The sequence below is a fragment of the Botryllus schlosseri genome, chromosome 9, assembly GCF_051294905.1.
Source record: "Botryllus schlosseri isolate E-star chromosome 9, Bs_hap1, whole genome shotgun sequence".
In the NCBI taxonomy this organism is placed as follows: Eukaryota; Metazoa; Chordata; class Ascidiacea; order Stolidobranchia; family Styelidae; genus Botryllus; species Botryllus schlosseri.
In genome coordinates this window covers 6,525,800-6,553,248 of record NC_137244.1, presented here as the reverse complement: position 1 = coordinate 6,553,248, position 27,449 = coordinate 6,525,800, and the positions used below count along the sequence as shown (strand labels likewise).

Genomic DNA, 27,449 nt, shown 5'->3' with positions numbered 1-27,449 from the left:
TTGTAATGTACGACGATTTCCTGAAAATTTGACTGGACCCTGGACCTGCCAATGCGTCGGAACTGATATTTTAGTCATCAACATCCCAAGTGTAGCAGTCAGACTTGTAATTTTTGGTTGGCCTTACAAGTTCACAATCTGAGCAATTCATTTTCGATAATCTAATAGGAAATTACATCGCGGGCCGCGCAAAACCCTCTCGTGGGCCGCATTTGGCCCGCGGGTTGACCATCCCTGATATAGATAGGCCCATTCGATAATTTCAAAGCCTGAGCTGGAGCCAGAGCAATGGTAATAATGCGGCTCCGGAGCTGGAGCCGGAGCTAATGTACGATAGAAGAAAGTTCCGTAGCCGGAGCTGGAGCAATTTAAATTTACGGCTGCTCCAAAGCCCTGATTGTGACAATTATATATGGTCTTAAACAGCTGAATCAGTCTCAATTTTAAGACCTCAATTCATCAGTGAGACTGAAATTGCTGAAAATGAGACCAAATCATCCGCCTTTCTTAAATTTGAGACCAAATTTGTCTATTTTATTTTTGTAGTGTGACCGGTATGGGTTGGGATGAGAGTGATCGGGTGTGGGTTAGGGTTGGGGTCCTTGGTGTTTGGGTCATTAGAGTGTTAGTTAGGGCTGGGGTGAGGGTCATTAAGGTGTTGGTTAGGGTCACTAGGGTTGGGGGTTCGTATCATTATCACACTCCCTCCTTTCTCTTGACTCGGGTGACCTCCAAAAATCGACTGTCTTGACTCGACTCGACTCACCTTCAGGAATTGACTTGATTTGACTCACGTCAAAGTGTGAAATGATGACTTGTGACTTGATCCCTGCCGTCATGACTATATTAGTAACGACAGGATTCATACTGACACTGTGTTAATCTGTGATATTTTTCTCAGGAGATTGCAATTATTAGCATAAGTTCAAGAATGGCTATAAGTGAGTGTGAAGCAAGCAAACCTGGCAACAAAATTGCTGGAGAAGACCAAAAGAATGTATCTGACAATTTAGTTGTGTCACTACGGGAGTCGTCCGTCTGTACTCTAAATCGTGCCGGGGCTGAAATAGAAAGTTCACAGATACAAGATAACCAAGCAACAAATTCAAGTGTGGCAGAGAGAATACGGCAATATGAGATGATGCTTCTGATGATAGGCCTATCTCTCCCCGTTACGGAAAAGTGCAAGCCCGAACAACCAAAATTGTCGGTCAAAAAAATTGAGTCAGGCCAACATGAAATTTTTAAACAGAAGGAACGACCCGAGCTTGATGGCTCATCTTCAGGCAGTGCCAATCATGTGGATGGCAGATATGACAAATCCGGCCCAATATCTGTCAAAATCGAACCACATGACACTGGAAGTTTCTACAATCAAGAAAAACTGGTCCCAGATGTGAATCCTGACAGTCCACATGAATTGGAAGAATTTCAAACATCATGCACAAACAAGAAAGATATAACCATCCGCAATCCAAATGAACCTGACCTCCTGAACACACTGCCGAATTCCATTTCAGCTACTCAGAACAGGTTGGGAAATAGTTGGTTGTGTAGGCTCGCTTCGTGTCCTTCTGCATGCTTTGCTCTTTCGGTATCCCAACTTGTTCATGTGCAGCATGGTTGCAACCAAGACACAAGGTTCCAAGTCAATCTCACTTTTATAGTTTTGACTCGAGTCGAGTCAGTTTCAATTCTCCACCGAGTCAAGTTCAAGTCAGTGAGTAGAGGGTCGAGTCCGAGTCATAGTGTCGGGGCTCGAGTCCAAGGCATTGTGTTCACTGTTCAGTTTTGGGTTCAACCCACTTTTTTCAATTCTGCTCGAGTTATACAGAATGGCTCGCATTCGTAATATCGAATTTTTCCTCGGTCCTAACAGTTTCTGGCCCTATTTTCCAAGTTTCAGGCCTGATATACGAAATACCAATAATGTGGTGACTTTACTGTTCTTCGAATTACAATGAAATGTCTGTCTAGTCTGTCCTAGTCTCAAGTCACATGACTTGGTTCGAGTCATGCACAATGACTTAAGTACAAGTCGAGTCGATACTCAAATTGATACGAGTCTAGTCATTTTACTCATTTGAAAAAATGACTGTAGTTAAATCGAGTCACAAAAAAATCGTGACTCGAGTCGAGTCATGACTCAGTCATTGCAACCCTGGTGTGCGGTACATGGAATGGGGCTAATCTGCCTTCATTGCTTCCAGGCAACATCCAAGGGGAGATGTGGGAGTTGTGTCTTCACCTGCTTCTGCTTTTAATGCACCAGATCAAGTACCGGTACGTGGTATGCTAGAAATTCATTTGGTAGATCGTCCTATCATCTTTTCTTGTCAACACGAAGGAAAGTAGAATTGGAGTACTTCTAGTTTTGAAAAGTTCTCAGAGTTCTTTCTCTTCTACTCCCATAGTTTAAAAAAAAGCTACTTAACTTCTACATTCTTAAATTTAGTCAAGTATAAACTAGTATTGGCGTGGGTTTGGATCGCTTTTATTACACTATAATCATCACAGAAAAACTGGGCCGTGTGGCTTCTCGGTGTAATGATTGATCATAATTTGCAACTGCGTATGGAGCTTTGGAGCAGGCGTAACTGTCAAATTGTGCCAGCTCCGTAGCTCTCATATGTTAGCTCACAGCTCATTGATGTCACCGCTCCAGACCCAGCTCCGACTCCATAAAATACCTGAATGAAAACTATCTAATAGATCAGTCATTATTCACTGCCATCGGTTCAAGCTTGAACATGAGACTGCTCCACCGTCAAATCCTAAGCAACGTGGTTAGTTGGACAAGGTGTTACTGAAGAGGCAACAATTATTTATTTTGTGAAGGATTGTTGTTGAAAGTCAATTGAGTCCTTAGTTGTAGCATAGAATGTTAGGGTATGAAATGCATTGAAACCAGAACAATTTTTGAAGCAACCAGCTCCTGCTCCAGATCCGTGTGACTTTCTCGTAGAGTTCCGGCTCTAGCTCTGTTGAAAATGCACAGCTCCTGCTTTAAAGCCCGGCTTATTTGAAGCAATAGTCACAAAGATTGATTTTACAATCTTATGGACGACTGTCCAGGCTAACCATCGTCTGTGATGTCTGGTCTTTTTCTGCTTTAAGTTCAAGTAGTTTTTATTATGCTCACAATCGCCCACATTGTGTACTCGATCACACCAACCCGCCTCCTAATAACAGTTTTTCTGCAAGACACTTTAACCGAATTCACCCAATGACCAGCTAAACATAGACTACACAATAGTTTGTTTGACAAGACTGACTTGAGAAATTGGTCACCATAACATAGCATCCGTACCATTTTGTTTATCATGTATCTTCCTTTAAATCTGTTACTCTCGTTAACCATATCAAACGAGCCAATATTTGGTGTGTAACTTTACTTTTTATTTCAGGGCTTCAGTCGGGCTTTCGTACAGAGGTATGTATTTGGAGCATTGTTATTTCTTTTCCAATAATGGCCTACCGATACTTGTTACAATTATAGCTGCTTCAAAATTGACCTCTTATAAATCATGCGTCCTTATTTACAAGTCTAATTTTCTTGTTCGTGACAGTATTGGCCTTGCTCCTACTGCTTTTAAATCAGATGTTGACTAGGGCAGTGCTTTTCAGACTTTATGATATGGGTACACACTTGGTCTAAAGCAGTGGTTTTTCAACTCACCGCCCCCTTATCAAGCTCGACACAATTTTTCTCCCCCCAAATTTACGGATCCGAAAAAGAGAACATATGAATTGGAAATTCATTCACCGACTCTGATTGCTGGTGAATAGTCTAAAAAAAGTCATTTTTTGGAGTGGGTGTTCGAATAATCGGTTTTCGTGTCTACTTTCTGTTGAGTTGACCTTTTTTCGCGTCAAATACAGAATAAACCGCCTTCACATGCATATATTGGCAATGTTGATTAAATTTCTCACTGGACGTTCTAACATTTTCGCCCCTTGTTTCTCAAAAGCACTAGTCTAAAGCATAAACCTTATCATTATCGCGATAGCTATTCATCAGGATATTGTAATGCGGTATCTGCTACACCCCATCGGAGTGGTGTACGATACACTCGATTTAAAAGCACTGTACTAGGCTACCTATAGGCTATACCGTAGGCAGGCCTATTTACACAAGAATTCAGCGTTCTGACATTTTATCTCAGTATACGTCCAAGCGACCACTTTTGTGAGTTCAGTCTAATTCTGACTTACAAGACACTTTGTTTTGCGGTGTGAGGAAACTATTTGTGACGAATATGTGAAATAGACTGCTTGCTTCATTTACTCAAGGTGAAGTGAACAGGACCAACACAATAAAAAAATACGTATGTGGTATTATTTGTTCCGGGTGTTGATGTGTTAGTGTTCAAACGGTCTCAATGTGCAGTGAGCATGTTTTCTATTGTGTGTCGGACTGTCGGATTGCTGTGAACACGGGATGTGATCGATGAGATGCCTCAGCACAGATCGTAATACACATGTGACGGTGATATGTAAAAGTGATTTTGTATGGTGTGATGTGTAACCCAGCCAGTGTTTATGCAGCTGCAAGTAATTCCTTGACTCAAAACTGATCATTTAATATTTGTTCCTTATCATATGCACTATTATTGTCTTCCTGTGGGCTACCGTACTTAACCACAGTAGGACCTTACAATTGCCCGCAATGTCCCATGTTGTCTGGTATCAGCCAATGTACAGTAATTTATATATTTCACATTGTTCATGTTCTTGTGCACTGATTCGTTGCTTGTTATTGTTACTATTTCTCACTATTTATATCATTTGAATTGAACCTTCAAATCCTCAAGTAATCCAAATTCTGTGTTGATCGAACAGACATAGAAGCCGCAAAAACGTTATGATCGGCCTTCAATTTCAATATCATCGATTCCATTCCAATTCCACATAGAAGTTGAACATGGAAGCAACTAGGTTCAATCGCAATACATTTCGAGCATAAATCTATGCCAATAAGGATTCATTACTCATCTCTTCGCTACAGGATTGAGCATGTCACTGAATTTCATTACCCCAACTGTAGTTATAGGGTAATTCCAGCCCAAATCAACTGAGGCAGATAACCACGTGTTTCAAAATAGACATCAAATGCAATTCCTAAGCAACATAGATCAATTTCAAAATGAACAAAAGTTATTTCGCAGAAATACATTCAGCGGTTTTGGATTTATGGGGATTTGAAAAAGTGCACTTTTTGTGCTCAGTCAACCGTTAAGAGGTATCATTTTTTAGATCATGAACTTTAGAATTTTACTGTAAATTAGTCTTTCTGTGTGGCTTTAAATGGAGTACATTTTCAGAAAGTACATAGCCTGACACTCATTTTGAATATTTTTATTATGATAATAACCTAGCCGTTTGGGGTTGAAAGGGGGGCTAAAGGTAATGCTGGAGTAAAATCAGTCATGCGTGATGACATTTTTCAGGTTGAATTGTGAAAAAAGGTATGCTTCAAATTTATTGAGTAAGGTATCATATGAAAGCTAAGAACGAGCACTGTCCAATAAAAGCAATGCCAATAGTGATTTCAAGGATCTGAGCTGCGTTATAACAAGAAAACTATATTCATATATTTCCCATGTGTCTAAAGGTATTTTGGGTTATATATTTTTTTATTACACCTTGATATATTATAGATTATTACTTCATTAAGCATATGTAATAGCTTGGGGCAGGGCTTACTTTATATTCCAGCTTTTTATATTTCATATTTTGGTGAGTGGTGCATAGATTATTAATGTTCAAATAGTCGGGCGGTATAGCAGCTGTGCATGGTTGAAAAATATAATTTTGATAACTGCACTATGCACATATGATCTGGTTCCATAGGAATTATTCTTTTTAAGTGGCAAAGATTCATCTTGAAAGCTCAATGTCACATGTATGCGTCACCCATCCAAGTGCATAACTGAAATTGTTTGCAAAATTGAGATTTGTGACTGGCATTGGTAGGGGCATGCGGTCAAAAGAGACAGTGTCTCATCAGTCATTCAAGCAAAACAAAACTTGAAACATGAAGTACATGTTCATAGTCACCCACAAAGTTTATGAATTATAATTGATAATTATCAATTGTAGAGACATTTTCCAAGTCCAGAACGTCTAATTTCCATTTTTCGTATTCAAACACAGTAGTAAAATTTGCGGGTTGATCACAAGTATATCGTCTTGCAAGAATTCACATTCTCCAACCTCATCATGAACCGGATAGATACATCAATCAGAAATCAGCCTGTGCCATCTCTGCATCGCATCAATGTAATACAGGGGTCGCCAACTCCAAATGGGTCGCGGGCCACTTTTCAAATTTCCTAGAGGCCGCGGGCCGCATGACTTCAACATCGAGATTAACATAGCCAACGCTGCTTAACAACTACGAATGATAACTCTACGTAAGTACAATGCTGTGCTCTCTTACATGGGCGATGGGCATAGTCACCACAAAATGAATAATATTTTATTGAACTAACACAAATACAACAAAAAATATCATGCTCATCAATTTCATTATATTTTGAACTATATGGGCTATGCACGATACCAGACAACACTATGTAGCAACTAAAACAGGGGTGGGCAACATTTTTGCTATTCACGGCCGCATTTCGATTACTCATGTAGCCCCCGGCTGCATTCCGGTGCATAGTGGTCATAAACAAACTGGGGCCAAATATCCACGTCAAACTCACCTTGTCCATTGCTGGTACACTCTGGACAAATCTATTTACTCATATCGGCTTACTATGGGCACCGAGACCGTGAATATAGTCATGTTAAGAAGAGCTACAGGGAACGGAACTGTAGTGGCACGAGGCGCGAAAATTTTTTCATGTCTATGAGTGAATTTAATATTAGTATAGTTTCACATATTACTATCAAATATTCATCCTTTCTCGGCCCATGTGATCAGATTCACCGGTAGAGTTTATGCAGTGGGTGTCAGCAAAAACTTGGAGAAGTTATTAATGCTGGGGTGCATCTTTGTGTAGGCCAATTCTCATTAGTCCCCTATGTTGCATGCAGTTATTTCTTGACCTTCCATTAGAATTGTCGTTATAGTGGAAATATATTGGATTCGCCCAAACGCAGGTCTACCAGAAAAAATAATTCGAGATGAGAACACGAATAAAAATTGGTATTTCTTTATGGGTCGCATCATTTTTCTCCGCTGTTCGCATCTGTACTGTGGGACTCAGATTACAAAGGACACTGCTGTAATAAAATCCAAAGTTAAATCGCATTGAAGCGCGCGTAGCGCGAAGAAAATTTCAAAAATAATTCAAACCTCACATTAATTAGGGAGTCAATTCATAAATTTAATTTGCATAATATTGACAGCCACCAACACATCCTAATTGAATTGAGTGTCGAAGGCAGCATAATTTTTCTTCTACTGCCGCAGATTGGCCGCCCCAGGATTAAAAAATCGATATTGGGGTTAGTTATAGACACAGTAGGATGGTAGCCTATTTGCTCGAAAACCAACTCCTCGTAAAGCATGATCTCTTGGAGATTCCGAAATCGTTTACCAAGCCTCCCGGTCTTGGCAGTGGTGGGCCATTGCACGCCAAGGCAATATACCCATTCATATCAGCAAATTATTCCTCCATATAATGATAATACCATGCCGAACCGAAGGAATAGTGATATTGGGCACAGTAGAATGATTTACTTTGAACAACAACAACAATATGTTTAAACTGAAATCAATTTCGGCATTTCGAAATGGTTTACTGAACGTTCTTCCAAAATTTCCCCAAATCAGGCCGCGGGCCGCATGCGGCCCGCGGGCCGCGTGTTGGTGACCCCTGATGTAATATATCATGTATGCTGACAAGTTTATAATATATCCTGACTTGAACACTCAGTGTGATTACCATATTTGTTGGACCATTTAAGTTTGATTGTTTTCTATCAGTAAGGATTAAAATGACTAAATTAACTACTTACAGATGATTTTTAAACTAATGGAGACAAATAGTCGAGAATTGCGGTTTTAAAGATAATGTACAAGAATGACGAACTGTTCAAAGAGAATGGCCAATATCGTATCACCACCCTGCCCAAACCATATTTTATCCAAAATGACGTATCATTACAAAATTTGGTGTCAAATCCAAATACAATGACCTAGAAGCTTGATTGTATTGATATTAGTTTGCCAAATGAGACGCTACCTCGTGAGCTAGAATATAAATATATTTCACCAAATTGTGACAAGATGCAGATGGAATTTGGGAGCACATGACTAACCAATCTCACCCTATGTTCAGTTCGTTTTGTGACATTACAGCAACAAGTGACGTGCGAAGAAAAGTAACATAAAAGCGCAACAAAGTAGGCCTAATATAATTCTTTTTCTGATATTAACTAGTAGCTGGTAATTTAATCTAAGGATAGACGAGATGCTCAAAGAAAGAACGGTTAGATACGAATTATGACACGAATTACAAAGCAATATTTGCAACTGATTGTGCTTTGAAAAGCAATCCTATGATATTTTCAATGATTCAAAATTTTGCATTCCGAAAATGCACCACACTCAACTTCATGAATTAAAATCTTGTGTTACGAAACAACAATACCCCAAAAGGCACACTCAGGGGTTCTGTCTATGACTGTCTATGTATTGGTTACTCGGACATGTTAGAGTGAAATGTTATGTATAATATAGAACTAGGCACTTCCTTATATCTTTGACTGAATAATAGCTTGATTAAATGTTTGATATCACTTGCACCATGGAAGGAAATGGACAGTGCTAGCTAATTAATATACTTAATCACGTAACCAAAAACCAAGCAGCTGTATAAATTATACCCCCCCCCCCCCCCCAAAATACCTTCAGACACGGGGGAAATATCATGACCTTAGTTTTCTTGCTATAACACTGCTTAGATCCTTGAAATCACTATTGGGATTCCTATTACTGCATTGTATTTGTTCTTAGCTTTCATTTGATACCTTACTCAATAAATTTGAAGTATACCTTTTTTCACAATTCGGCCCAGAAAATTCCGTCATGCATGACTGATTTCTTTGGGGGCCCAACTGTCTCTGCTCATTTGACCTATAAACTTTTGAAATATCCAGCATATTATTGTTCACATTCAAAGTTCACGTAACAGCGGTCTCAAAAACGTTGATTCACCCACGAAAACTCAAGTCCATCATGTATAAAGATCCATGCAAAATAAGTTGTTCAGAAATGCCATTTCGACATGGTTCAATGAACGCAACAAGTGGTATTTTTCTCACTGCGATAAAATCTCAACGACTTATCCGATTTTGATAAAATCAAGTTTTTTCTGATCAGGAGATCACTGTCTCCCTTTGTGTGCGATTTGAATAAAATCCATGACCATAGGGTTATCTTTTGGAAAAAATTTGGTTGATTTGGCAGGGAATGACCCAAGTGTTATAGATATCACCTATTTTCTAATGCAGTGAATGTATTATTTATCATAGTCTTGTATATGGACGACTCATAATATTATTCCTGTATCTCAGGACCTGTCCAGATTGTCTAGGTGATGTGGAGCATCTCATTTCCTGGGACCCTGGAGAGACTTGCCTGGAGTGCCAAATCATGTATGAGGTAAATTGAATTGTAGTCAGGAGTTGTATTCAGTCATACTTTTCCGTGAAATCTAGTACAGGAAACTGTGTCTGTCATAGGCTAGTCTGATGAACGGGATATTCCAATCGAACCAAGAATAATGCTGTTAGGAGGAGGGCGGTTGGTAACCTGATCCGGATGCATGCTTTAGCACCGCCCACTAGGCTCGTTCAAAATTGAAAGATATTTTTACATTTTGGGTTGCTAAGACTCCCTTATAGTAAAGACGATGAAGATGAACTGCTGTCAGCTGTTTCATGGGCCTACCACGCTCCATCAGTTAATGCTCGGATTGTTCCTGTACCAGTTTCACTTTGTGTACATTTAATAAATTTAAAAATCTCAACATTCAATTCCTTTCGCATTGCAGCTTGTCCGAGATATTAGTCCTAGTGGCATTGACTTTACTTTCGTAACGTGGGGTCATATTGGACATTGATTTACCTTTGGACACTTCTCCATTGAAAAATATCTGTATTATATAAGGAAAAATGCTGCTTTTGTGGGTCTAAGACTACCTTGACTAATTATAAAAAAGAGTGTTGGTGGTTTTATTGCTGCAATATAAGCTTGACTTGCTGAAGATAAATTAACGATGGGGGGTTTATTTCATCGGAATGAGACTCGTCACAACTAGATAATTTGAAACCTAATGACGTGGGACTGTATGAGCCATAAGTTGGATAGTTGTCAACAGCTTTAAGCAGTCCCAATCCTTAGCAAAAATCTCAGTTGGCGCCTATTAGATCATTATACGAAATATGTCATATCCAAAGTTTCCCCCCGATATTTTATCAGAGCAGTTAAATTTTGGACGGCATGGGATATGATTTTGGGCTTATACGAGGTGGCTGCTTTATCTGTGTAGATTTGCTTCATCAACATTTTTTAATGACTTGCCCAACAACTTTTTCAAATGCAATAACAAAGTCACTAGAGTTCGCTAACTATGGGAAAAATGAAGCAATCAGCGGAGAGGTGATTATGCGCAATTGGCGAATATTTTGTGTACTTTAAATGAAAATACTATAAATTGTCATGAAATAGGTCCATCTGATGACTAGGAAAGGATAAGTGCACAATTAAATTAGAATTATTCCAAATGAGCAATAAGTCACTCGTAGAGTTGCTTGCTGTGGTCCAAAAAGTGGTAACCCTAACGCCATATGTTGTTAATCCATCCCAATTCGGGCATGACATAAATCAAACTTGAGATAGACACAGTCATCAATGTGAATTAGCTTTCATGGACTACCAAAAGATCATCCAACATGACAGGCCATTTTGATTCATCTTTATACATATTTTTCTTCCTTAAATAAATGTTTTCAAACTCCAACTCTGTCCAAAGAAGCCTTGTTTGGAATGCATCCTATTGATATGCCAAGTTACGGTCGTGACTAATAAATAACATTTTCACATTGATTACAGGTAGATGGGGAACCAATGCCTGTCCCAGCTGCCACATTGCCACATAAGGAGATGATGAGGTGAGCATTGTAGATATCCTGTCACAATGAATATCTACACAAAGCTTTTCGTCTGTTTTGTTGTGAATACCAATAGTTCGTTGTTGTAAGCCATCCCATCCACAATTAGTGTTTCTGCGGGGCAGTCTTAATTCTGCGCTGCCGATTATAGGCGCAGAAGCCTGTCTAACGGGGTTATCTACGGATGCTAATCGTTGTAATTCATACACGTATTCCATGACTTTAATAACGCAATAATACGCTCAAGTCGGATTCGAATGAAGATAGCAGGCACGTAGTGCAGCAACAGCAACATACAACTTGATGAAGATAGCTGACACTTAGCAGAGCAACAGCAACATACGGCCGACGAACGTAACAGAATTAGGATTAACGTAAGCAAGGAAACAAAGTAAGATTTACAATTAATTTTGCGTCAACGTAAATAACCAACAAATGGTGGTTCGCAGACGCTTTATATAGCGGTAAGAACAGCCTATCTGAAAATCTACTAAAATCAGGGTTAACAAATGAAATGCGTAATCGAAAACAATTAGCATTCAAATCCAATTAAAATATTTTCCTCGTTATTTCATAGGCACCAGAGTAGAGTATTTTCATTCTTCATTGAGTACTGTGTCCATCCTAAGAATGTGTGGTGCGGATGAATCAAGTTCATCACAAAACTCACAACGCAACTGAAATAACGGTTGTAAGTATATTACCCCGTGATAATTGTAGCATGGTGGTAACCCGAAAAATTGTTCTGATGTATGATTGTTGATTCATATCTATTATTATTAGAACAACAGTTTGAAATTGATATAAGATTACCACTGCAAGTAGGCTACTAATCACAGAACTGTCTATAATTGGGGCTGGGCACAATGATTCTAATACTCGGATCTGAATCGAGTATTAATTTTCATGATTCGAGTCGAGTAGTAAAAGACCATTTTTTCGAGTACTGAAATTATCCGCTCCTCGACACTGAAAGTTAATTTATCAATGAGAATTATAGTTTCGATACTAATTTTCGCTGTTGAAGCATTGAAACCTTGATTGGTCATATCTTAGCATATAAAACATATAGTAGGCTACAAAGCAACTAACGTTACTGGAAAGATTTTCTAATTCATGGTCATCCCACAACATGTCACCAAGTGCAATGAAATCGGTACGGTCGAAAAAATACCAAAGTACCTTTAATGTGATGGATAACAGGCATTGTATTCTTTTGGTGGCATAAAAGGTACATAGTTGAATTTTGACAATATTATCACAATATGTTATGATGTCATAATGAGGGACACTCGATTACCTGACTTGAAGCATATTACTTGATTCAGAATCGAATCACTCAGGTACTCGATTTTGCCCAGCCCTAGCTATAATAATTGATTGATTGCCCATATGCGGCATGAAATCGAGTTTTTGTAGTCTCAGATCAGGTTACATTTGATGTGACTTGCGAATGTGGGTTTGACTCTGATCTAGATTACAAGCTGAAACCAACAAAAATTCATGTAATTGCGCATGTCACACTGAAAGGGGTTGGGCTTTATACTCCATAATCCCTCCTAGTTTCAGGCTTTTGCATGGTAACTAAAACCCGTTCACTGTACATTGCAGTGTTCACATGATTGAGATTAGTAATCGCTCCCGACTGTTATCCCAATGTCAAAATATAATTTGATTTTTTACAATTCCCCTAAGGCAGTGGTTCTCGGCCTTTTTCTTACCGCGTACCACCTCGAGGTCTTATGATTTTGTTGCGTATCAACTATCAGCACATCGAAAATCTCAACTTAACTCCAATTGTACTGGTATATAAGATTATTAACATTAACAAATTGGCAAGTTCCGCCCGTAATTATTAATAACCAGAGGTGGTCAGTAACGAAGTACTTCTACTTTTTCAAAGTACTCAAGTATTTTTCCTCTACTTGTGGTACTTACTCAAGTAGATCTGATTTTCGCTACTTCTACTTCGTAATATTTTGTGATCTACTTACTTACTTTTCGCTATTTTCAGTTTGTCAAGTAGAAGTAGTTCAATCTTCCAATCAGGAAGATAGCCTGAGGAATTTCATGGCTGTTTTCATGGAGTAACAACATTTAATTTTCATAAAAGTTGGGTAAAGCCCAGAATTTTCGTCGCTCTTCGCGCGCAGTGGATACGAAGTGATCAGTATGATTTCACGAAAGTATCGATGAATATAATTTAGGTAGCGGGTTGGCGTGGTTCCGTTCACACCGCATTGTCACCCTTCGCCCATATGAAATAATTCATCTCAGTATATATGGCTCATCATAACGTTTGAATCTGATGTTTCGCAATCTAGCATTTAACTGTCATATCGTAATCTAGCATGTCCATGGCGTGTCCTAACCTGGAAAAGTGGACTCTGACTTTTTTTTTGTTAGTTTTAGAGCTGTTTTAGCGTACCACCCTTGAAACTTTCTGGACTGAACGCATGAATTACATGTTCCGCTTTTATAAGTAGTATTTATGTTTCACTTTCAATTCCCAATATCATGTACTTTGAGTTATCATTAGGGCGATTTTTTTGACATGTCAAAAAAAGTCAAAATTAGGTCAAAATTGTAGCGTTAGGTCAAAATTTGTCAAAAGTGTTTACAAAATCAAACATTTTTTGACCTCTACATTTCGTTTGTATCGTAGATTTTGCGCTGTCTGTGAAATTATCATTTCATAATTTACAGCCTGTAGCCTACTTTATAGGCCTACCGTTGTAAACGGCCCATCGTCTGCTCATTGTGAATCATAAACGGTCAAATGAAACAAATAGTGACATGGTTTTATGGTCAACGTACCGCAATATCCTAACTGAAGCAAGACTGCTTAGGCATTGCATGGTTCTTATATCAAGAAGCGCAAGCTGAAAAATTGTGATATAGACAACATTGTCAGAATGAAGCAACACGGTGCATCACCAGCAAGCAGTGTGCACACAACTTCAGTGTTGTCAGCTAACAACTGCTGCAGCTAACAACTGCTGCTGTTGAACGTTCTTTCTCCATTCTTGGCAAGCTACTTACTAAGAACAGACACTTTCTACCCGAGATAGCGCAGTGGTATAATCCGCGGCTGCAACACCAATGGGTGTGGGTTCGATTTCGACCGAGGTCGACTTTACCTAGGCTCCTCCTCGCCACCTCATCCGCGTAAGCGGTGTCTTACAAAAGAGCCTAGAGGTGGGCCCTGCTATATGTTGGCAGTTACGGAAATTAATGAAGAATATCGGCCTGGTGTAAATGACCATAGTAGTTGACAAACACCATGAATAGCACAAAACAAACACTTTCTACCCGAGAATGTAGGAAAGTATCTTTCGTTGTACTACAACAAATTTTTTCATAGGGCCAGATTTCGTTAAAATGCTAGTTTTTTTATGTAAAAATTTGTCAGTTTTTGAGCCAAAAACGTTCTTTCAGGTCAATGTACTTTGTAAGGACAGACAGTTCCAACCAGAAATGAAGATAAGTAGTACAATTTTAACATTATGTGCGAAAACACCTAATTTGTATACGTGAGGTCAGAATTTGGTCAAATTTCAGTTTTTTTAGGTCAAAAAAAGTCAAAATTTCGATTTTTTAGGTCAAAATCTTCCGTTTTTTAGGTCAATAAAAAATCGCACTAGTTATCATTAATATCAGTTCTTTTGTCTGGTTAACATACATGTTGAAGTATAAAGCAAGTGTAGTATATAATGCCTTTAATTTCCGGAAATAAAGCTACACAATATGGCATTTTTACGGTCCACCATATTTTTTATTAACGTTTACTAATCGCGCAAAGTGTTTAGACCGTATGCTATACAACTTCTCTGTATTGCTCTTCGACTAAACTACGGGCGTTATAATATGGGGATGACGCCATACCGTGCTATTTTCTAAACCGTCCTGTTCGAGAAAACAGAGGATTAGTATCGCATTTCCATATCAATACTATCATTTTCATCCCATGATGTGGACGAATGCTTATGCTATCGAAAATTGGATACCTGCTGGTATGCATCAATGTGAATCAAGCGCGCTCGTCACCGTACGCATAGCTCAATTTGCACCTTTTTACAATCCATGTGAACGAATTAGGATCGTTTTCACAACTACTTACTTACTTGAGTACTTTTAAAGTCAGTCAATTCTACTTCTACTTCAAGTAGTTTTAGGTTGCTTATGGTGAAAGTACTTCTACTCGTACTTGAGTAGATTTTTTCGTCGCTACTTCTACTTCTACTTGAGTAGCTTTCTTGACTACTTTGACCACCTCTGTTAATAACACACACACTAATTAAATCTTATCATTGCAATTGTTTCTTCTCCGCAAGCTGGTACAGGCAGCCTGCAAATGACGCGTTAAGTATTTAACTATGCATTCGACGAGGACATTTCTTACATCAGAAAAAATTATGTTTTCAATTTGTGAAAACTGTAGCTTTACTCAGAAAAGCATTTACTGCGTGCAACCTGAAATGACTACCACAGGTTGAGAACCACTACTCTTAGAAATTTAATGACACAATCCCTGTACAGCTGTGCCAGATCATTCAACTGAGAGTGAGTATATGACGCTTTACCCCTATTGCAGAAGATGTCACCGATGTCCCCAATATCAGTTTCTGACGGATTGGCTGAACTGTGAAAGTTGTGGAAATCTGTTCTGCAGCCAAGGCTGCATGTTCGGTCATCACTGCTCACAGGTATGGTGAGATCTCTGTGTTTTACGCATGGATTATAGTTCAATTGAAAGTGGTTATGTATAGCGAGGGGTTTATGCGTATTCCGATTCCATCGGTCTTGAAAAACGAAGTGTGTGAATATGTGTTTGTATGACCCCAAAATCAACTTACCACATCACCCTACCTTCACCAGCATGTCCTCATCTCGCATGCTCATGTGTAGAACTCCAACAACATCGGATTATTTAAACCAGTGGTTCCCAACCTTTTTCGATGGCAGGGCCAAATTTAGAATTTCAGAGTACGGTCGGGGCCGCACGAATACCAGGGCAATGAAAGTAACCCAAAATAGTCACCAAGATATGAAATTTCGCATTGTTCCGATCATTCGCTTGACGCCATTGGACATTGTGTTGCCGCACTCCCGTTGTTCAGAAAAGTCAAGCTTTGCTGGCTATTTCGGAGTAGTTTTATTGCCCTGGCGAGATTTCAATTCGTATTTTTTGAATCAGTGCGACAACTCCTTTCGATAAACACCGTCATATCAAATTATTGGGACGCTTGGGGGTCGCGAGCTATAGGACTACCAAGTATGCTATTTTTGCCGGCTAAGCAGTACGCATCTTGGCGTATTTAATCGTGAGTCACTTGTTGCACATCTATCGGTAAATTAGTTATCAATAACCAGGGCCGTAACAGCACTTCGTTGCCCCCCCCCCCAAAAAAAAAAAACGTTGCTCTTGGCCCCCTCAGGCTAGATGGCTGTTTACCGCTATTTATCATCTAAATCGGGTGTCCGTCTTAGGCAGACTAATCACGCAAGGCGCGAAAAATTTCTATAATTCATGATTGAATCGGTCAATAAAATCGGGAATTGAAAATATATTGGTATCAATTTTTATCCTCTCTCTGCTCACGTAATCAGATTGACCGGTTGAGCCGAGTGAGTTGTGTTTGAAAAGGTAGGACCACTCAATAATAATTAAACATCTTCGGGCGTATACCCGTTGGCAGGATCGTAACAGCACTTCGTCAGGCCCCTCAAAACACTTAGGTCTTGAGCTCCCATAGGGTGATAAACCGACCCCCGTCCCGTTGTTCGCTTCTGCCACGAAATCAGGATCACCGTTTAGTGAGCCAGTGTGGAGCACGAAAATTTTCGATAATTCAAAATAAAATAGGTTAACAAGATCGGGAATTCCATATAGGCCTATATTGCTATCAATTACTTGTCCTCTCTGCTCATGTAATTAGATTTACCGGTAGAGCTGAGTGAGGTGTCTTGGAAACTGTAGGGCCCGTAAATAATAATTAAACATTTTCGAACGGGCGGACCCGTTGGTACGACTTCGTTACATGATGTTATTTCGTGACCTTCAGTCTGCTATATCAAAAAATATAGAATCGCCCAAACGTACTAAACTAAAAGATGCACACGATTTCAAATTGGTAGTTCTTCACTGGCACATAAATCTCTCCTGCGGGATGGTAGCCTATTTGTCTCGTGAGGTTCAGATTGCCAAGACAGGAATATTCGCCGCCAGTCATTTAGGCGCCTATGGTCAATTATACCTATATGTATTTTGTATATACATAACGAAGATTCCGGTCAGCGTAAGGGCAGTCCTTTTCGGCCAAGGTTTTCTCGTTGTCGATCGTTCTGGCACACTTCTTAAGAGTCGCATGTTATATGGCCTAAAACTTTATGTCTTCGTGCGTCGTGGCGCGGTAATGTCCAACGCCGATATGCCCACTTTTATAAATCTTGCGTATTTTATCTTGGTGGAAAAGTATTCAATAATGAAGGTATTTGGAAACTTGAAATCGCGCGCAGAGCGAAAAAATTTTGAAAAAGTTGCATAAAATTTCATAACGTACTCTATAATTCATGCTAATTCATTAAATAATTTTGGGCCCACTTCGAGCTCGTTCCCCCCCAATTGGGGGACATGGGGTGCGGCAATTACGGTCCTGTCAATAGCTATATCTATACCTATATCTATAGGTACTGCTTGTTCAACTGGAAAGTTAGGGCACATTGCATTGAAACAGCAGTGACGTATACTCTTAGCAGTCTACTCACAACTTTCCTGCAATCCTAATTGAAAACTCCAGACTCCAAGCCGAGCACGAGTATTTTATAAATATAATTTTTTTTTTCATAAATCGATTTCTTGATATTTTTGTGGGGGCCGCGGTTGGGATTCACTGATTTAAACGATCACATAAAACCGGTAACTAGCACCTTCACCGATAACCTTGTTATATTTAGCCGATATTAAAAAGAACATTGTTTTACCTCGAATCCCCGATACCAATATTTCCTTTCAAGTGTAATATTGAATAATATTATCTGCGAACTAATAAATTGGTCCAGCTCTGCCCATGTGCCCATTAAGCGTGTATTATATCGAAAATATATAATGATGCTACGCTCCAGTCCAGTAGTTCCTTTTCAATCCTAACGCTAAATCCTCCTTGTTGGGAACCACTGGTCTAGGCATAAGTGATGGACCTGTGTAGCAGATATGCCGCGCATGCATTGTAATTATTGTGGGCATGCGACATACCCATAACTTCGTCATCAGCACACCTTTGAGTTTGAAAAAGTGTTATGTGTTACACAGAAGTACTGATGCTCAATTGAGCGAACTGAAGACAATATTTGATGTAGAAATGCTCATCACAAATTTGTAATCAGTAGCTAGTAGAGCCTGATTGATTTATTATTGGTTAGGTTAGAGGCGCACACATTACACTGTATCACGAACTGCTGTCGAATGAGGGGATGTGTACAAAATGATGATGCAATTGTAGACTGACGACGCCGGTCTGCCTTCCATTGCATGCCTGTTTCCCTGGCAGTTTCTCGCACATCACACAAATATTTTTTCTTTCTTTTGCAGAAAGCGAATTAACGCCATCCACACCCGAAACTGTGGCTTCATGACATTGGCAAACGTGGTAGTAATTTACCGGTGCTCTGAAAAGTCGTTCTTTCATTTTATGTGGTGATCATTTATGTATTTGTTCCAAGACTGGTCATTAGGGCTGTTCAAAAATAACTTTTTTTCCTGAATCTTGCTGGTTACTTGATTAAATCGTTAGGTTGCCTTAAAAAACGACGCACACCAAATTTGAATTCATTCCGACAAATATTCGCGGTTTACGTAGAGTTTGAAAAATTTGGATTTGCCCAAAAACGCAAAAAAAAAAAAAATCTCAAATTTTTTTGCCAACCCCATGAAATTGTTGGGCTGTCTTCAAAAACTATGCAAAACAAATTTGACTCAATTCCAAGCCGTGAAAGCGGAGTTATTCCAGTTTTTCGGTGATAATTCTTGGATTATCCAGCAATCAAGGATAATCCCAGAATTATCGAATAAAAACTGAAATAACTCCGCTTCTACGGCTTGGAATTGAGTCAAATTTGTTTTGCATAGTTTTTGAAGACAGCCCAACAATTTCATGGGGTTGGCAGAAAAATTTGAAAAAAAAATTTTTTGCGTTTCTGGGCAAATCCAAAATTTTCAAACTCTACGTAACCCGCGAATATTTGTCGGAATGAATTCAAATTTGGTATGCGTCGTTTTTTAAGGCAACCTAACGATTTAATCAAGTAACCAGCAAGATTCAGGAAAAAAAGTTATTTTTGAACAGCCCTACTGGTCATCCAGTGTCCCACTGAGAGTTCTATGTTTGTTCCGAAAAAAATTCAAGGTGTTTATGTCGAAAGTTCCTCTATATTTGTATCAATAAGTAAGGAGTGATGCTAAATCGCAGCGTTTCGGGTGTGATAATAGTGAAATGATGATTTAATTCATTGCGACATTACAGGCGCCTTCGAAAACTTGGTGGTGTATTACAACTAAAATCAGGTGCCATTGTGATATTTCATGAATGCGATATCATTGTCATGTAATGATGCGATGTGTATGTGTGTACATTTTAATCATGTAATGCAATCATAATGTAAGTATAATGAAATGTAATCATTGTAATTATTTCTGTGCCTTGGCTTAGCAGTGCCAGCAGATTTCATGGTTTTGCCTGAGACCACCACGGACTACACTCCACTGCTTAGCCGCTTTCGAGAAACTGCCGGAAGTGTGCGCCCAACCCCTACCTCGTCTCATTGAATCAGATCAGCTCATGTGACTTCAGACTTATCAAACATCAAATTCGTTTTCGTGCGAAGAGGCGCGCATGGGCACCCGTGGACAAGACCGTATGACGGACCATACGAGGTAATCTCCCCAGGGGAGAAGGTTTTCAGACTGATGATTGGTTTGCACGAAGAACTGAGGATCGACTCAAGCCAGCCTACATGGACAAAGAACATCCATTCATGTCGGTACAACCACCTACACAAGAGGTAGACTGCCCTTGCCTGATACGTCGATGTCATCTCCAGATCCTGAGCAACGATCTCTGGAAAGCTCCCAACGGGAACAGGACGACACGGGGTCTACGCACAACACGCAAATGAATAAGACACGCATTTGAAGAGTGATCAACGTACCCCCTCGATTCCTAACTTGAAAAGGCTATTCACGATCTGGTGGAGGGTGGTGTAGCTGCACATGATACACCTACAAACTATATCCAAGCTATCGCGACTCGCAAATGTATTACGTTTATTTCTGGCGCGTTATTGTTCTAATATTAGCATTCCGACTCATCCGTACCGCTCTTTGCATGCTCAAAAGGTGCTAGTCGGAGAGCATGTTCTATGTTGTTGTTATTATGATTAAAGAGTGAGTGTTGCTGTACTTGTCTGGCGTTCTCTGTATTTAACTGAGAGTTTCGTAGTTAGTTAACTACTCAGTTGGATACTAGTTCCTAAACTGCTGTTCGCATCTGTACTGTGGGGTTCAGATTACGAAGGACACTATTATATTTTAAAATCGAAAATCAACTGGCATTGAACGGCGCGTAACGCGAAGAAAATTTCAAGAATGATTCAAACCTCTCATTAGGGCTGGGCAAAATGATTCGAGTACTCGAATCTGAATCGAGTAGTAATTTGAATGATTCGAGTCGAGTAGTAAAAGACGATTTTTTCGAGTACTGAAATTATACGATCCTCGCAACTGAAAGTTAATTTATCGACGAGAATTATAGTGTTGATACTAATTTCCACTGAGGAAGCCGTGAAACCTTGATTGGCCGTGTTTGAACATACCAGGCACAGTTTAAAGCTACGAACGTTACTGGAAATAACAAATTTCCGAAGTCATTATCATCCAACAAAATTGTTAAGAAGTGCAATGAAATCGGTATGGTCGACAAAATACCAAAGCATCTTTAATGTGATGGATAACAGGCATTACGTTCTTTGTGGTGGCATAAAAGGTTCATATTTGGACTTCGACATAGTACATCCTGTTGTGACGTCATAATGAGTGATACTCGATTACTCGACTCGAAGCATATTACGTGATTCAGAATCGAATCACTCAGGTACTCGATTTTGCCCAGCCCTACCTCTCATTAATTAGGGAGTCAATTCGTAAATTCAATTTGCGTATTGACGGTATCCAACATATCCGAATCGAATTACGTGACGACGGCCGCATAATTTTCCTGCCACATACTGCCGCGGATTGGCCACCTCTGGACTAAACAATCGATATCGGGGTTAGCTGGACTCGGTACTTTGAGATTTCGGAGGAAAGCTAAGAAAACATTTTGAAATGCTGAAGTTAACGTGCAAAGGCCCGAACACTGCCAAGACCGAGACGCTGAGAAAACGGCTTAAGGCAGTGGTTCTGGTGCGTGAAAGCATCTGAACGGGGCTCGAAATATTTCACTATCATTATGGGGGCATATTTAAAAAGGTTTGAGAACCACTGGGTTAGGGTTTCCCCACAAGATCAAGTTTTACGCGGAGATGGTCTTTCAGCCAGTAGCACGTATCTCACTAGCCCCTAAAAGCGTTTGCAGGTATCGTGCACAGCTCAAGTTGATGATAATTATCTTTTGATGTATTTTATACCTTTAATAAATATTACTTCTTTTGTGGTTACTATGCCCATCGCTTATGTTAGGTAGCATAGCATTGTACTGATGCCGAGTTTTAATACGTAGTTCCCTACTATATATCGATATTGAATTCATGCGGCCGCTACGAAAGTTGAAACGTGACCCGCGACCCGTTTTGAGTAGGCGACCCCGGCTTTCAGAGATCGCCAAGGTTTATCCTGAACTCTTTCAAGGAGTGGGTAAAATGAAAGGGCAGTACTCTATCAAACTGAAGGCGAATGCTAAACCGTTCAGCCTGAAAGTACTTCGCAGAGTTCCCATTCCTTTGCTTGGTAGTTTGACCGCTGAGCTAAATAAATTGCAAAAGGCAGACATTATCGAACCTGTCAACGAGCCAACAGACTGGCAGACTGGTGTGCGTGCACCGATCGTAGTGGTACGCCTACCGAAGAAAAAGCTCTGAAATATGCCTGTGTGTGGATTTAACGAAACTAAATGATTCTGTCGATAGGGAACTCTACCCCATGCCGACAGTTGAAAACACTCTGGGGAAGATTGCTGAAGGAACTGTTTTCACCAAATTGGATGCAAACAGTTGATTTTATCAAATAGAACTTAAACCGGAGTGTCTAAATTTACTTTAAAGTTAACTACATTCATCACCCCTGATGCGAGGTTCAGATTCAAGAGGCTTCCATACGGCATCCCCAGCGCACCCGAAGTCTACGAAAAATGAATCAGCTAGGTGCTTGCTGGTATCCCCGATGTGATATTTCACATGGATGACATAATGATTGCTAGCTCACCACAGGATTACAAAACCACCCTCGGACTTGTACTGGACAGACTCTGAGATGAGGGAATTACATTGAATAAAGACAATGTGTATTTTCAGCGACTAAACAAACTGGAATAGCATGGACATGTTGTTGGTAAGGATGGCATCGACAAGGTTGAGGCGATTGTCAAGCTCTCCGCTCCCTCAGATGTTCCAGAACTGAGAAGGTTTCTGGGAATGACTAAACAACTCATGAAATTATCACCCAACCTGTCTGAGCTTACAAAGCCACTAAGGGATCTATTGATGAAAAACACTTCGTGGCTCTGGGATGCTGATCAACAGCTGGTCTTCGACCAGGTTAAGGCAGAGCAGTCCTCAGATGTCTCACTTGCTATGTATAGCCCAGATAAGGAAACTGTTATCTCTGTCGACTACAGCAGTTATGGGCCTGGAGCTGTGCTGATGCAGCGCCGGGTCGTTAACTCTCTCCATCCTGTCGCGTATGCCAGCAGATCCCTGACTGAGACAAAGCGACGATACGCTCAAATCGAGAAGGAGGCCCTCGCAATAATGTGGTCTATGGAGAGATAGAAGGAACTACTGATTGGCTTTTGCATCAACTTCACGTGGAGACTGGTCATCAACCATTAGTTCCACTTCTGTCAACAAAGACTCTTGACGAGCTTCCGCTCAGAGTGCAATGGTTCCGAATGCGCCTGATGAAGTTCAACTTCCTACCTTCCTGCGTCCTACAAACGGTTGGATGAAATTCGATCTGACGTATTGCGCACAGTGATGCAATAGGCTATGTATCCTCAGGGTGGCTGAAATGCAAAGAGACGTTGCATGGCCCACTTAGGCCATACTGGAATTACAGGGCTTGTTTATCTACTTGTACGGACTCCTGCTTAAAGGGAATCGCTTGGTGATCCCCTGTACGCTGAGACAAGACGTTCTAAGATACCTTAATGATGCTCATTAAAGGGTGACAAAATCCCGACTCAATGCATCACAGTCATGCAGGTGGCCTGGAATTTCTATAAGGACATAGAAGAAACTGTCAGAAATTGCGAAAAGTGCGCAGAACATCAGCGAGAAAGGGTGGAACCGATGCTCTCAGCATCGTTACCAGAGAGACTCTGGTCCCGTGTTGGTGCAGACTTCTTTCAATACCAGAATTCCATGTAGCCTACCTGGAAAGGCTGTGAAAGGCTCTGTGTGAACACGAACGTGAGCCTCGTGACGTCACGTGACATCATTTCGCTAATTCCAACCCTACATTTCAGTGAAGTGATAGCGTATATTAATGTAGAGTTTGTAGACGATACCCAACGAGCACTCGGACCACATAATTCCACTATACTGAAGTATCTACATATTGACGTTTTAAACATCGCCAAATGTATCAACTGAGACAATCAAATGATATAGTAATCCCATAAAATGATTATTTTCCGTCGATTCACCAACAATTTCGACGAGGACTTGGAAGGGAATGTAAGCTTACGCCTTAACGGTCCAGACCAGACCGGACAATGTATTCGGTGTCTGAGTATTGCTACGTTGATATTAAGCAGAGTATAAAACGGGTTTCTGTACTTGCTACCGATATTGCCCCATTAACACGTTATACAGCAGTAGCGAACATCCCAATCGCACGGATTTGGTTATTATGATAAAATAAACATATGAAATCAAGATTGGCCCCGTACTTCAGACAACGATATCAATCCCATTGTTTGATTGAATAAACATCATTTGCTCGCTACCTACATATAGGTTTATTTCGCTCTTGATGTTGTGTGATAGCGGGTCAAGCTCATAGCAGAGAGCCGCTAAATATGCACAAACGGAAAGATGGATATTTCGAGCAAACTTTGGTAACGAAGCAAGTAAATTTTTTGAGATTGTCAAGATGCATGCACGTTTAGAGTTGATTTTTTATGCTGCCAGCCAGATGCATAGAGTGGCCCGCAATTGAAATGCAATAAATTTCATCCAAATATGTTATATGAAGTGAAAATTGTAATATATGGTTGTATATAAAGGTTCCCAGTGCAGAACCAACCAAGGTTCGTTTGTAAACGTGGACCTCTAAATTTCCGTGGTTCACACACAGAACGCCAACGTGAACCTCACGTTCACAGTGTTCACACCATCCCTATTGATCTGACAAATCAACGAGAATGCGACGAAAGTATTGCCTCAGTTACATAAATTGGTCGAATGGATGGAATAGGCTACTTGACAGTAGGATATGGCGAAATGAGTCTACATATAATTACAATACACGGCCTTAAAAATGGCAAGTCAGGTGGTTACGAGAAGAAAGACATAAGCCACGTGAGTAGTTATATAGATCGGTCTGGGGGTGCCTGGGGCTCTTATGGGCCCGCTCGCATGCGGCTGGGAAACTCGTGTTGGCATGCGGCTCTTATTTCTTATGGGCCCGCTCGCATGCGGCTATTGCGTCTTATGGCCCCTCTCGCACGGTAACTCTTTTCAGTATAGGACCCGCTCGCATGCGGCTGGGAAACTCGTGTTGGCATGCGGCTCTTATGTGTTATGGGTGAGTTGGCATGCGGCTATTGCGTCTTATGGCGGGGGTGGCATGCGGTTATTGTGTCTTGTGGTCGCAGATCTCTGGTGATTCGCTATGTGTTCTTATGGGTGCGGTCATGAATCGCCCTTTCGGGTATAGTCAACTCTCGCGCTGTGTTGAATAGGTATCAGGAATAGTAAATAGTCACGTGATTGATTCTTAGTTAATGTGTATATTACAAATTATTAAATATGACCGATTCGAGTTAATCCCAACGTTTACGGTGAGTACGACAATGATATATCGTTATTCTTGTGGCGGGGGTGGCATGCGGCTATTGTAGGCTTACCATACGTCCTCTTTTAAGAGGATTTGTCCTGTTTTTTGACTTTTTTGAAAGTGTCCTCGGAGGACGCCCTTTTGTCCTCTTTTTTGAGATTTTGTCCTCTTTTTTGAAAATTTAGGTCAGATACAGAGGAAATTGCGAGTGATATGCCGCAAATTGGCGCAGAAGTGAAGCTCCGGCGGGTATTTCGGAGGAAAAAGCGGTGATTTCAGTTCTGAGCGAAATGAAGACCTTTTTTTTTTTTTTTTAGTCATCCACCTAGTAATGTGGAGTGAAAAACGTGTTTTTGAGTTCTGAGCGGATGTGATGACCTTTTTTTTTTTTTTTTTTTTTTTTTTTTTTTTTTAGTCAACCGATCATGAAGTGGGAAAAATTTACCGGTTTTTGAGAATTCTTCTCCAGTTTTGCATGTCTGCAATTTCTGAAAAAGTGTCCTCTTTTTTCATTTCCGAAATATTGTAAGCCTAGGCTATTGTGTCTTATGGGTGCGACCGTGAATCGCCCTTTCGGGTATAGGCATCTCTCTCGCCCGGTGTTGAATATGTATCAAGTAAATAGTCATGTGATTGATCCTTAGTTAATGTGTATATTCCAAATTACGGCGAGTACGACAATGATATATCGTTATTCTTATGGACGCGGCGATGATTCGTACTTTCGGGTATAGACTGCGGGCGGAATGTCGTACTTTCAACAAAAAAGGCGTGAATATAGTTTGCAAAATCTAGGAATTACTCGCATGGTAATGTTTGAGTAATTAGATTACCCCAGAGCCGGCGTAGACGGCGATTCGATTACCAACAATAACCACGCTCACAAACTAACACTTCAAATAGGTGTGAAATATATAACAAACCCCGCAATCACTGACAAGATAATGTATCGGACATAACCATCTTTAGCGACTTGGTGTTACAGGCATATCGATCACTCACGCGGTGAAATTTTCGTAAGCAGTTTGGCACAGAACTTGATCTCACTCGTAAGATTTAATAAGTAACGAATAACAGACCGCCAGTGTCGGTAACTTGAATAGCGACAAATTGTCACTCATTTCCGCTCTAACCCTAATCCTTTGTGAAGTGAACGCTTATTCAAAAGGGTGTGATATAATTTTAAAATCCAACGACCGCTCACCGGATAATACTTCAGACATAGCAATCCCTCATGCCCGCTCACAAGGTAATATTTCCGCAATAAGTTTGTCACATAGACGATGATTCGAAAACTAACAATTTGACACTTTCTGGTGGTTGCTATATGTTTCACGCCTCCGGAATAGTGTCTGACTTTAGTTGCGTGATAAGATCCATGAAAATATTCAATCAATGCGTTAGTTTGTCAACTTGAAATGAAACTTACTACACAGCTCAAGTTGATTCGTATCTGAATGTGTTAATTCGGTACAATTCTAATTAATTTGAGAAATCTTTTCGTGATCTTTTGATTCGACCGTAACCTGAATATTACTGACGCCGACTTTCAGCCATATTGAATTATTCGCACATTCCGCGCCGCTGTTTTCACACCTATAGAATCAATACCAACTATAACTCTACAAGAATCAAGAATCACAAGTATGTGCATTATACAGTTATTATCTTTATCAACATGAATTTAAACTCTTAACAAAAACACGCAACTAATCATTTGCCAACTCTAGCATTACCAAAAAATTCAGGTATTGTTGATTGAAAATCCTTGAACCCGTATTATTAAGAGTGTTATAGCACGACGTCGGAATCCACTCGCGAGATGTACTAAAGGTAAATCCAGATAATCCAAAATCAAATAATTGGACTTTGACATAGTCTGAATTGAAATAGATTGACAAACATGACTAACAGCTTTCAACCCAGTCATATTTAGAGATTATACGCACATTGATTCGAAACAAGTAATGAAACATTACAACTTTATTCGCGACCTGTCTTTACGTTTGTCAAAGAGAGTTTCAGAAATATTATCACTATGACA

General features: G+C 40.0%; 1 protein-coding gene across 2 annotated transcripts; it reads left to right on the top strand.

Moving 5' to 3' along the window:
• The first annotated feature begins 558 nt into the window (after window positions 1–558).
• On the top strand, window positions 559–21,301 carry LOC145446333 (uncharacterized). 2 transcript variants are annotated; one of them, XM_080324594.1, is made up of 7 exons: window positions 561–1,533; window positions 2,211–2,283; window positions 3,408–3,433; window positions 9,535–9,622; window positions 11,075–11,133; window positions 15,728–15,839; window positions 18,725–18,859. In XM_080324594.1, the coding sequence occupies exons 1-7, from the start codon at window positions 932–934 to the stop codon at window positions 18,734–18,736; spliced, it is 972 nt and encodes a 323-aa protein (XP_080180720.1). In that variant the 5' UTR covers window positions 561–931; the 3' UTR covers window positions 18,737–18,859. The 2 variants fall into 2 exon arrangements, with proteins under 2 accessions (XP_080180721.1, XP_080180720.1); XM_080324595.1 differs by lacking the exon at window positions 15,728–15,839 and having other exon boundaries at window positions 559–1,533; window positions 18,725–21,301.
• The last annotated feature ends 6,148 nt before the right edge of the window (window positions 21,302–27,449 follow it).